Below are 13,151 nucleotides of genomic sequence, written 5' to 3' on the forward strand. Positions count from 1 at the left end.
AAACTAAACAATGTGTCCATTTTATCGGAAAATGGATGGGCAACGCCTAGGTACTTTTAGTTTTTCCATAGGTCTAACAATTACGGAGCAAAAAATTCAAAACTAAAAGTAGCTGCAAACTGTTCCGCAATAGTGACTTTAGTATACTTTATAATATAGATGGCCCCACTGAGAATGCATTTCTGTTAAACTTGGTAGCCAGATTTCCTATTTGAATTTGTAAAACAAATCCATATATTCTATATTCTAGCTCTTTATCTCCGTTATTATTTTCCACATTCTGACAGACTTGTTCATTTTTCATATTTGTACATTCTACCATGTTTCTTCAATAACATTTTTATTTGTTGCCTGAAAAAGTTACTTTTGGTATATATCTAGAATTATAGGAGACTTTATGCTTTTTTATATAAAACAAATACAACTTTATGAAACCAAAAATTAATTTAATTTAATGGGGTCAATTCGACGATAGATAGTATCGTTAATTAGGAGAGAAAGAGCTAGATCCTAGTCTTTCATAAATCTAGATTTAGTTTTTTTGACTACTGGTAGCATTTCCTATCTGGCAATTCGTAACCGGAAATTTACAACGACTAATCTACACGCCATTGTTGTTATAGATCGAGTAGTGAATACCAGTCTTTAATAGATCTAGATTTTGTATTAATTTTATAAAGAACAGATCTATATTATTTGTTATCAAAGCTAAAGCATGATATTCGAATTTTAGACCTATCATTGTGAACTATGGATTTACTGTCTAGTTATGATGATGAAACTTCTAACACTTCGAATAGATCAGCAACTGAACAGGTTTGTAAGTTTGTAACTAACAGTTTAGTAACAGTTTGTAAGTTTGTATTATTTGTAACACTAAGTTAAGTAAGTTTGTAACGTTTGTTTAATATAATAATTGTTGCAAGACTTGTAACGATGAATGACTTCGATCGGACGAGATCTAGAATCTAGATATATCTAGAGAGTAATTTATTTATTCTGGACATTACATGAATCCGAATAACTCGCTGTTTTTTGTGGTCATTGCTGATTGCATCTTTTCTTTATTTTGATATTGAATGTGAAACTAGCGTGCTTTCTAAGTTCTAGACTCTAGATCTAGATCTAAATTATTCTAAATGTTAAAGTTAAAATTCAAAATCTAATACTAATGGTGCGTGTGCATCTTCAAATGTAGGGATGTGACTGATGTGAAATAAAAAAATTACCTTTGAAAAAACAATTTTTCGTTAAAACATCATTAAAATACTTTGAAAGAAATTTCCAATGGCCAATGGTGTATAAATTATGAATGTAAGTTGAACAGTAAGAAAGTTATGATTTTTTTTTGTGACGTTTTGACCTAACATTGATCGGTTGACATGGACTGTCATGGAATAATGAAGATGAGAGCGTCAAAAAGTTAAAATTGTTTTTTTTATTCATTTAATAAATTTCTTATACAGATGATCTTTAGTATAGTACAGGCTAGGATGGCCATTCTTGCCTAAATAGATGAATCCTCTATATTCTCTCTATTAACTCTATAAATCTAAATTATATTCTATAATATAGTCTATATCTATCTAGTAGGTCTAGTGTCTAGATCTAGGCATTTAACTTCATTCAATGTATCAAGCTCACTCCAAACATTTGCCCATTTATTCCCTGACTATAAAAAAAAAACAAGAAAAAAAAACAAATATAATATAAGATCATTAACATTGATGTCTGTTGGCTGTTTGAAATAAATTTTGGTAAGAAAATCATAATTTAATTCAAACACCCTATTAATTTTTTTATTATGGAATCAAACAACAGCACTAACCATACAGTTTTACATTTCTTTTCTAGATATCTATGAAATCAGGATCAGCTGGACTTCTTCAATCTGAATGGGAACATTTTGAGAAAATGATTGGTTCAGAAAGTGTGCCTGATAAAAAGGACGCTGTAAAGGAAGTTCAAACACCATCTGCTGAAAAAGTATTGGAAAACCCTATGCCTTCAAATTTATCTGAAAAGAAGGATAAGGAAGAAGAAGAGGAGGATGAGTCTCATCTTCCTCCAGGAGTGAGGAAGAAAAATAGATGCCATAGCAGTAGCAGTAGTTCCTCAGAGAATGAAAGTTCTAATTCTGATATGTCTACTGACTCTGATGACTCAGAAACAGAGTCAAAACCTAACAAAGAAAGTAAGTCACAATTGACATATCTTGATACTCTCAAATGTTCATGTGTTTAAATAAGTCGGTTATTAGTGAATATATAATATTTAAAATATAAGGACATTTGTATCACTAACTTTTAATTTCTATTTATTTGTACGAATTGCAGGTAAAACTGAGTCTAGAGATAAGCCTGAAGTGAAAAAAGATCTGAAGCAAGACTCACAAGAAAAGACTGCTGAAAAAAGGGTACGGTTGTTTTGAAATTTATATATTTATTTTTTTTTGTTCATCATTGTCAGTTGCATTAAATAGTATAGCTAAATAGGGTTAGCTGTCACATTTTGTTTCTCAATTCCTGGGTGTAACTAGTTAAGTTGCTATATATTGTCTTTCATTTATCCTGCTTTTCGTTAATACCAAAAAAAAAAAATAATTTTTTAAAGTATTGAGCCATTCGGAACCAACCATTCTCTTCAGGAACTCATTCTCGGCATTGAAAAGAAAGAAGGGGATTTTTTTTCCCTAGTATTTACAAATTAAAGAGATTCTTTTTTACATCACTGAGTGCCTTATAACTCAAAGCAAATTTTTTAAATCTTGTGAATTCAATTTCACATTTTAAAAAACCTGTCAGACTTATAGGGTGAGTATTTAACCCATACAAAGCTATTGTTTATTATGCGCGCTCATGTATTGATACAAAAGTCAAAAGCTGTTAGGCCTTTGACCACAGCTAGAGAACCCAAGTTTGACCTCTTGCTTGCTATATACATAGGTAATACTACTTCAAAAAGAGCTCCTCTTGTGAGCGGACCTGTAGTTGGTCCGTTATGCTGAACTAATGCTGGATGTGATGGTGTAACTTCCACAGTGTAAGTTGGGCTCGTCAGCGACGGCCCTGCAGCGTAAGTAAGAAGGGTCTGACATTTGTTTCAAACTTTTTGACCCTGGTAGATGTGACACTTTAGTAATTTATAATTTTGAGTATCAGGGTTATAGTTTCGAAAGCAAAATAATTATGGAATATGTGTAACTTTTTATATATCTTTAAATAAATTGTAACACAAAATTTGTTTTAAAAAATAGTAAATAACTTTCAGTTGTGTACAATACCTGTTGTTTATAAGTCATTGTCATGATCCTGGTGTTGTTTTGTTTGTATCAATAGTTCAGCTCACTAATTACAACAGGCAATGTAGAGTGTCTAGTTTCATTTATTACAGTATAAGTAACAATTAAAAATAAAAAGTGAAATCACTTAACACAAATTTATTTGTACATATTTTAAATTTTTTTTTTTACAGTAAGTTCTTGTTTTTTTGTTGTTAATCTATGTGCTACTAGGTTCGTAATTGTGTGTTCCTAAATGCATGATATGCACCTTTTTTTTTTTTCTTCAATTCATTATTATTGTTTTTCAGATAAAAAATAGATCAGTGAGTAGATCAAGATCTCGGAGTCCACATTCTAAACGAAGACGATCATCAGAACGGAGTAGGCATTCACGGTCCCGATCTAGATCCAGGCATCGTTCTAGGTCTAAGCATCGCAGGAAAGAAGTAAGCTATTTGTGTTTTGCAATAAATGAATGTTTACAGTATGAAAGAAAATAACGTTTTCTGATTTTATTTTCTGATAATAAAGAAACAATTATTGTGCATTATACTTAAGTGAATTTGATTTATATTAGATCTAAATCACTTTTATATATTCCAAAAGCTTTAAAATATGTGTGTGTGTATATATATATATATAGAGAGAGAGAGAGAGAGAGAATAGGGAAGCTGGTTGGTCATGATAGTTTCACTGGAGGATGAAATAGTTTAGGGTATGGAAGATCATTTCATGGTGTTTACTACTGTAGTGACAATTTTTAAGTTATTAAGTTTTGATTTATTCAGCATTGTTATATATATATTAAGTTCCCCTTTCAGACCTTACGATCTGTAAGGCAGGTAATCTATAGGTCATCTGTTTCTTTGGCCAATGGTTAACGAGCAGGGCATCATGTGGCCAGCACAAACACCAACAGCATTACTTTCCCCAACTAAAGTCAGGTACCCATTAGATTTGGGTAGACTCAAGGGCGCCCTAAAAATCCAGAAATTCAAAATCCTAGTCTTCACCAAGGTTCTAACCCAGGACCAGTATAGTTATTGGTGATGCTGATATGCGTAATTGTGTGTATCTGGGGCAGAACATTTGTACAGTCAGTGTTGCTTGTACAATATTTGTAGTGTATAAAAACTATGTTCTGAGGACCATGACAAAAAAAATTGTTAATGTTTTAATTTACAGCAGGTGAAGTAGGATTTTAGTGTATATAAGGCATAGAATGATTCATGTAATCAACAAGTTCTGTTCTCTTGAAATGGTTATTTGCTCTGGGTTCCAGTTTATTTGTATTTAACATATATAATTTTTTTTTTCAGAAGAAACACAGATCTCACAGGTCACGTTCTAAAGATCGACGTGGATCCAAAGACAGAGACTACTATCGGAGTAAGCACAGAGAACGTGATAGGCATAGCAAGCGCAGAGATTTCAGAAATAGGAGAGATAGTGAGCGTAGTAGACGAAGTAGAAGCAGGAGCAAAGATGGCCATGACCGTAATCACCGAAGTCGCAGTAGAGAAAACAGTGAGCACCGACGCAGGAGTCGCAGTGGGAGCAGGAGCAGAAGAAGGAATCCAAGCCCAAGGGGAGGAAAGGTATTTTTCTTGTTTATTGTGCATGTTAATAGAAATGTTGTCTGTGTATAAAAATAAATCCAATACATGTATTTAAAAAAAGAATAGAAAAAATAAATTTACTTATTTTAAAATTTCATTTTTTTGTACATCTAAATGTAAATTGTAAAATTACTTAGTTAAAAGCTTAATTTAGTTAGATACTATATCCTTTCAAAATGTTCTACACAAATCAAAAATAAATAAAATCTTAACATGGCTTCATCCTATCAATTTTTCTCTCTCAAAGTTACATTTCAAATGTCGGACTATCTTGTCATTACAAAAAAAAACTGATTTTCTGTCTGTATCACGTATTTCTAACAATAGTTCCCCCTTTCAGACCTTGCGACCTATAAGGCAGATGATTTAAAGGTCATCTGTTTCTGTGGCCAACGATTAATGAGGGTGTCATGTGGCCAGCAAAACAACCAACCGCCTTTATTTTTGCCCAACTATTGTCAGGTACCCATTAAAGTTGGGTGGACTCAGAGGCGCCAAAAGATAACAAAATTAAAAATCCCAGTCTACACCAGATTTCGAATCCGGGACCCTCTGTTCATAAGCTCAGCCACTGTGTCTCCATTTCTAACTTCTGTCATGTAAACTAACCTTTCAGTGTAGAGTAAATCAAAAGGTCTGTCACCCAACACTTTGTCATACACTGTGAGAAACATGTGATCCAGTTATATTAAATAATAAATCATAAATATCTTTTCTTTTTCTCATAAAATACTTTGCAATAATTTTTTTTTTTAAGGTGATTAAATATGGAGAAAAAGTCATAAAAGCAGGGGCAAGTTTTGGCCGGCCACCACCATCTAAACCAATGACTTTCAAAGAAAAAATGAGACAGCAATTGATAAAGGCTATTGAAGAAGGCGGAGATGTCACTACTGCTTTATTGAATACTGGTAAATACAATTAATAGTTCTGGCTACTAATTACCTAGCTGAAAGTTCATTCTACAAGCTTAATTATTCATCTTAAGACAAGTTTTTTTAGATTAAGAATAAAACCATTTATTAGAATGTAAGTAAGTTTAGGCTTAGGGGTGCCACTTCTCCATGATACACTGAGAAATTTGATTTATAGGGCTCAATTTTTTGTTTTTTTTTATTTACCTCTAAAACTAATGCCTCATTATAACCATTACCATTGAAAGCCCCATTAAAAGCATCAAACCTCAACAGTTACATCTACATCTAAAGCATCTTCAATCAAACCAACTAAAGCATCATCATACAAATTTCTATCTAAATATGTACTATATGAGGGTATAATTAAAATTCTACTGTATCTTATGTGATACAATTTTGTCAGTGTACACTTCATATACTTTTTAGTCACTCTTTCATAGAAGGATGTGGAATAATATTCACTTTCATATGGTTGATTTAAACAAGGAATGCTTTTAGTTAGTCAATGGACAGATTCTCATTCTTATTTTTCTAGTTTAAATTTTCAACACTTAAACATTCACTCGTGCACATAAGTTTCTGGGTTTAGGAAGGGAGGCTAATGTGGTTTCTGGGCATGTCAAAATTTGAAAGATTTCATGTTAGGGTAAACTAAGTGGCACCCCTGTATGAATTGTTGTTATTCTACTTTTAGATGGTACTGTCATATGTACTCAAACAGCTGGAACTCAACAAGTACCTGCTCCGAAGAAACCTCCAGTTCCTTTAATGGCGAATTTAATTACCAATGCAGCTGGTATTGCTGCAGCTACTATAACAGCCTCTGAAGCTGCCATGCAGTCATTGATAGAGCTACAGAAGCAGGTAAGTGTTTTATTGTCAGATTTTTTCTTGATGCTGACTCATCTGTAAAGATATTTTTTTTTTTATTTACTTTAATAATATACTCCAGTCATGCAAAGCGGTTAGGCCTAACCTAGTCCTTTCACTTCTATTCCTAAGTGTCTGGCCTACCTACTTATTATAATTGCTATCAAAATAAAGTAACCTAGATTTAGAAGTGAAGCGCAAGCTAATTTACCTAAAATATAAATTTACCTTAAAGTGACCATATGAGAGGGTAATAATTCTTTATTAAGAACATAATATCATTTCTATAATTTTAACCTATTTGGCATTGACCATCAGACATGTTCTCTTTTCCCATGCAAGATAATGGTGCTCAAACTCTTGCACCTATTCTGATTAGAGCAGGGGTGACACTTTTCCAGGGACCCAGGTTTTTAATGGTTTGGATTTCCCCCCTTTCTCTTTATTTTTTTAAATCTGTCAATAAAAGATTTTGGTCAATTATTTTCATCTTCCCTTCCCATTTATCCTAGTTTTTTCATAGACCTATGTACTCTACGTGCAAGCTGCCATTTTGGGATTAATTTGATAAGCCTTGTTTCACATCTCAGGATCTGTGAGACTTTCACTTTTCATCATGGATGCAAGATAGCCGGCATGCCGGCAAAATCGAAGTTTAAAAAAAAGCTTGCCGGCAAACGCCAGTCCGACTGATTGCCGATTCAGTATCGGACTTTTTGTTTTTTTGTTTTTTCACATTCACGTTTTGTACTTTCAAACTAAAACTTAATAAGTCGAATTCAAAGAAAGACAGGAAGTTACAATTCTTAAGCTACAGCGCATGCGCTATTTCCGAACTTTCGCTTTGTATCAAAAACGTAAACAAAAGTTAGAAACAAATCCGTATGGCCCCGGCCTGAGACGCCTAAGTTAGATCTAGCAAGTAGATCTATTTATCTAGATCTAGATCTAATTCTAATAAGTTTGATCTGCCGGCATAAAAATTGAAACCAGACCTAAAGGTTAGATCTAGTCTAGAGATCTAGATTCTAGATCTATTTCTACATTTTAAAATGATCTTAGAAGTTGAACGTATTTACCCGAAAATGCGAAATTACCGTACCGGATCATCGCCGTATTAATAATAATAGTAACGATAGTTATAAAACTTATATAATAATATAGATCTAGTCAATTCTAGTCTTGCCTTTTTTAAAATAAGTTTTTTATTTAGATCTAGTCTTAGAATCTAGATTTAATTATATCCAGGCCCAGGGACTAGACTTAGACCTAGTCAGGCTAGATCTAGATAATTGGAATAATTATCTAGAATCTTACAGTTACAATCTACCACTAGCCTGACTAGGTCTAGTCAAGTCTAGTCAACTCTAGTCCCTGGGCAGAAGCAGCATAGATCAAAAGTAGATCGTATCTATTAGTATTATTTTATAATCTATTATCAGATATAATATTCTACTAATAAAGTCTAGATTCTAGATCTAATTAAATCTAGATTCTAGATCTAATAATAAAAAAAACTTATTTAAAAAAGGCAAGACTCTAGTCTAGATTTAGATTTTAGATCTAGTAATCTAGTAGATGATTCTAGCTAGGGCTAGTAGGGGCAGGGCTCACTTCTATGATCTAGCATTACTAGATTAGTGTATATAGATCTAACTTCAAGATCTGAAACTAAATCTAGAGTATATAATTTGGATTTAGGTCTAGTCTATACCTAAATCTAGAGAAAATCTAATATCTAGTTAAATAGTAGCTCTAGTGACACTCTATACTCTATTCCTAGACAAGTTAAAGTCTAAACTTAGACTCAGAGAATATTGTATGTCTAGATCTGTAATACTTAATTAACTTAATACTTACTAGTTTCTTTATTAGACATAGATATAGATTATAGATAGATGTAAATTGATGGATCTACTTTGTTACTATTATCATAGAATTAAAATAACATCTTGACTAGATCTAGATATCTAGTATAAAAATCAGTCTAAGACTAAGTACTCTAAGCTACCATTAGTTAGAAGATCCAGTTAACTAGTTCTATATTTGGTAAGATCTACTGATTACTCTGTCAGCCAATAAATATTTAGATCTATTAGATCTTTTATTTGAAATAGAGTTAACTTTTAACATAGTTGCTACAAAGTTTGATTTATACTAATATAGTAGTAGTAGGTAGGCCTATCTATGTGCATATTATATATAAAAAAAAATGAAATAAACATACATGTAGATTATAGTAATTTAAGTAAAAGCTTAGAATTTATAGTTTGTATTTAAAGACATATATATTTATATATATATACATATATAGCGGTAAATGTTTTATTTATGTCGAGAAGTATAAGAGGCATCATGCTTGCAGGTTTTTTGGGATTGCCAACCCCCCCTTGCAGGCAAAACGGGGTTCTGTTGCTTGCATCCATGCTTTTCATGCACTCTTAGTTGTTTTTATAGAATGTTAACATTTTAGACAAAACGTTTTATATCTAATCTAGATTTAGACTAATCTAATATATAAAGCACAAAGTAAGGCATATGCATGTATGTCCCTCATAGAAATCAAAACCGTTTGACCAATCATAATAAAACTTGCATAAATGTTCCTTAGGGGTCATGGCAGAGACCCTAGTGTATCTTTAATGTCCTCCCACACTGAGGGGGCCTTAAAATTAACAAAAATACCTAAACTTATCTCTATTAAAGAGCAAAACATTTAGACAAATCAGGTAAACCCTGCTCGCAGCCCACAGGTCATATTCAGCTAGCATTAGTATATATAGATGTCTATCTGGTTTAGATCTAGATCTGAGATTAATGAGTAGATCTAGAATCAAGATATAATTTTAATCTACTCGCATATGTATTTCATGAGTAATTACTAGTTTAGTTAGTTTGAGAGTAATTGAAGTAGAGCATTTAACAAGGGTGTTACATAGCTAACACAAAACACTCTCCCACCTTGTTATAGCTCTTTAGGACAACCAAGCGCTATTTATCCTTAATCTTTCTGCTCTTGGTTTTCCATGTTTGATAGTTGTTTACATTCTATATCTCATTTGGTACATCTTAGTATTTTCATTTAGTATACCAACAAAATCTTGTCCACAATAATTGGATGGTCTATATCAAAAATCAACTTACAATAGGGGGTGATTGGGAGATAACAGATAACTTCTTGCATGTAATTAGTATCAAGATATCTTGATATTTTTCTAGTGGAATTTAATGACAGAAGTACTGATTAAGGTTGAACAATGACCCACAGTTTTGCATTTGTCAAAGATCTTATGTAGTGATCCTACACTGATTTAAACCTTAATTCTATTTATTTGTGTGAACAGACCACAGAAAAGACTGGTGTTGAGATTCCCAAATACTACAACCCTGCTGCCATCAATCCAGTCAAGTATGCTGAACAGGTGCAGAAAAGAAAACTTCTATGGTCAAAGACTAAAGAGAAGGTAGGGAAATAGTTGATCTTTTTTTTTATATATAGTTCGGTGAAACCACCACATACTATTTTAAATTAGAGAGTTTGAGCCATTGCTGCTGGTGAGACGTACAACCATGAATTGAACACTTGCAAATTGAAGGGAATTGAAATTTAGAGATTCACTTGAAGATTGTCTTCCGTGCTTCCTCTTTCTTTTCTTTGGTAGAGGAGTTAAGTTGCTGTACACAACAAAAAAGGCCTTTTTTTTTTTTAACTTGATTTTATTAAAAGTATACTTTGAGCACCTGAAGCTTGTTTGTGTGCTGACCACAGAGTGTTTTTCTTAAGTAACTCTGCTACTGAAAATATGTAACTTTTTATTTTTGAGCAGACTACCATAATTCAATTCATATCATATATTTTTTGTTAATGATTTGATGTTTTATCATTCTTAACACTCTAGGAAGTTAATTCTCAATGGCATGCAACTACCCTGTCCAGTGACCATGATGACAAGTCCAAAGAAAAATTCAGGAAGTTGATGGGCATCAAGCAGGAAGACTCAGGTCTGGCAGAGGATGAGGAGGAGCTAGAACAGAAGCAGAAGGAGCTGTTTGAAAAGTTAGACAAGGAATATCAATTTGCTCGCATGGCAACTCACACTCATAGAGGTGTAGGGTTAGGGTTTGGATCCAGCTCGTATCCACCTCCAGGAACATGACCTGCTGGACAAAGATCTTCAACTGAGTGTCAACTTCATTCAAATCTACTTTGTAATGAATGTATAGTTTTATACGAAAATCATTTATTATGTTGATACCTGGACAAAATAGTTTGTTAGTTCCTAGTATAAACTAAGCCACACACATAAATGTCAGGACATCTTGTATGTATTGTATCATTTTCATCAAAAGTTAATTTGCAATAACAGTGTTCAGTACATTTTTCAGTGGCTACTAATGTTGGCATCATAAGTGATTATTCAAAGTTAACTTGTGTTCTTGAGGGAACTTGTGTGTATAAGATATTAGTAAACTGCCACTCAGTGGTGTTAGTGTAATATCAGTTACCTGAGCTAACATTGTCATGTTGTAAATAGTATTTGTGATATCTTTGCACAATTTTTTTTTTCTGTATATGTCATGCTGTCCTCATGATTAAGAGTGTTTGTACAGTTTTAATTTTAAAGGAATGATGTTTTATTCTTTATTTGTTTGGGAGATTTATTTCTTCCTTCTATTAGAGAATGTGTGGACTTCTGCTGTAATGAATTAGATATATCAAACATCAGAGCTATGCAGGTTATGACTATCATACTTTCATAACTTCTAGGTTTAGATCAATAAGATAATCTTCATTTAGACTACAGATCTATACTTGAAAAGTTAACTATGATTACAATTGGTAAACGAAGACTAGTCCATAATTTTACACCTACTTTCAATAGTGACTCACATTAGTCAAGTTGGTAATTAAGCAGATATTAAGTATGCAGACCTAAAAGAGGTGAATGCTGCAAAAAAAAAATTTAAAAATTCTTTTGTCACAACAAAAATGTTGCACGCACACCTTATTAAATGCTCTACTTTTTAGTACCAGGTTATCATAAACTCTACAGTGACATTGATGCATTATTTCAATAGATATTATTGGAAATAAGGCTATAGATTTCATAACTGATAATTACCTTTTCATATAAAATGTTCACTGATTAGATATTTGGAAATATTAATTATCTATTTATAATGTGCATTCCTACAGACCATACCAAAGTAAGCCAAAAACTTTGAGTAATATAAATAGTCTATTATTTTTTAATCCATATCTGATCATTATTTTTTTTTTTTTTTTTAAGTCATTCTAGAACTTGGCTTGTATGTTTGCTTATTCATTGTTTTACTTGAATGCCAGCTCAACAAGCTACAGGGAGTATAACTTTAATAGTATTGATGTTTGTTGTGAGTGACTATATTTAATAGCTGTGGTTATGCAGTCTTCATTACATTTCATTTGTTGTTGAAGAGACTGTAAATACTCTATTGGGTGTCCACAGTCAGTTTTGCCCATGTATCTCATTGATTGTTTCATGTGTTTATACATTGATCTGATAAGTACAGGTTAATACTATCAGATGTAAATAAAGATGTTTCAAAAGTAAATGTGTGTTGTTCAATTGATGTAGTACAGATGTGTGAACATTAAAAAAAAACATTTGTTCAGAAAAGATTTTATTTACTTAAAATATATATATATAAGTATTTAAATGTGTACAGCTACATTTAATAATTTATAATAGTATTCTAAAGGAAATGTTTTACATAATTGAAGAGAGCTTCTTAAATTAATAAGGCATACAAATTCTAGAAAGTTTTTTAGTTTAGAAAAGACGTAGACGAAGCACTACTTAGCACTAGCTTTACTGAACATTCATTTAGTGAATTATGGATTTCAAACATTGTAAATGTATATGCAAAAATAACCTAAAACATTGTTTCATATAGACCTATAATGACATGTTTTTGTTTCTTTTTCCTTACGGTATATCTTAAAACAACACCAGACTTCTAACTGGCCATGGGAAGGAGGGTGGTTGCACAGATAAACAGTTTGAGAAACACTGCTTTAAAGGCAAATGCTTTTTGATTAGTAACAGGCAACTACATTTTTTGTTTTGTAATCAACAAAGCACATTGGGACAACCAAGACCTTGGCGAGACTCTAGTACTAGTCAGCAGTAGAGTAAGCAATAAGATCACTTGCAGGTTGTAAGTTGCCTGGAATAACATCAAAACTTTTTAAACACTGCGTCTCTTATGTATTAAGACAATCTAACAGCCAAGAAAACCAACCATTTGGCAGAATTTAAGTCTGATTAACAAGCATGACTAGATTGACCTAGGAACACGCGTACGACGTAATCATCTTTTTTGAAGAAGCTTCTGTATTTTATTTTGCGTCCCTTTTTACCACCCTTAATTCATACTCTCTCCACTGTACCTTGTAAGTGAATGTAGGATGACTTTTGA

At 32.4% G+C, this 13,151-nt stretch overlaps 1 protein-coding gene across 2 annotated transcripts; it reads left to right on the top strand.

Moving 5' to 3' along the window:
- The first annotated feature begins 583 nt into the window (after positions 1-583).
- On the top strand, positions 584-12,284 carry LOC106056826 (arginine/serine-rich coiled-coil protein 2-like). Of its 2 annotated transcripts, none has more exons than XM_056006121.1 (9): positions 584-816; positions 1,855-2,194; positions 2,337-2,416; positions 3,592-3,729; positions 4,603-4,881; positions 5,660-5,813; positions 6,514-6,683; positions 10,034-10,153; positions 10,589-12,284. In XM_056006121.1, exons 1-9 carry the CDS (start codon positions 751-753, stop codon positions 10,844-10,846), a joined length of 1,605 nt encoding a protein of 534 aa, XP_055862096.1. In that variant the 5' UTR covers positions 584-750; the 3' UTR covers positions 10,847-12,284. The 2 variants fall into 2 exon arrangements, with proteins under 2 accessions (XP_055862096.1, XP_055862097.1); XM_056006122.1 differs by having other exon boundaries at positions 6,541-6,683.
- The last annotated feature ends 867 nt before the right edge of the window (positions 12,285-13,151 follow it).

Source organism: Biomphalaria glabrata, chromosome 12 (genome assembly GCF_947242115.1).
Source record: "Biomphalaria glabrata chromosome 12, xgBioGlab47.1, whole genome shotgun sequence".
Lineage (NCBI taxonomy): Eukaryota > Metazoa > Mollusca > Gastropoda > Planorbidae > Biomphalaria > Biomphalaria glabrata.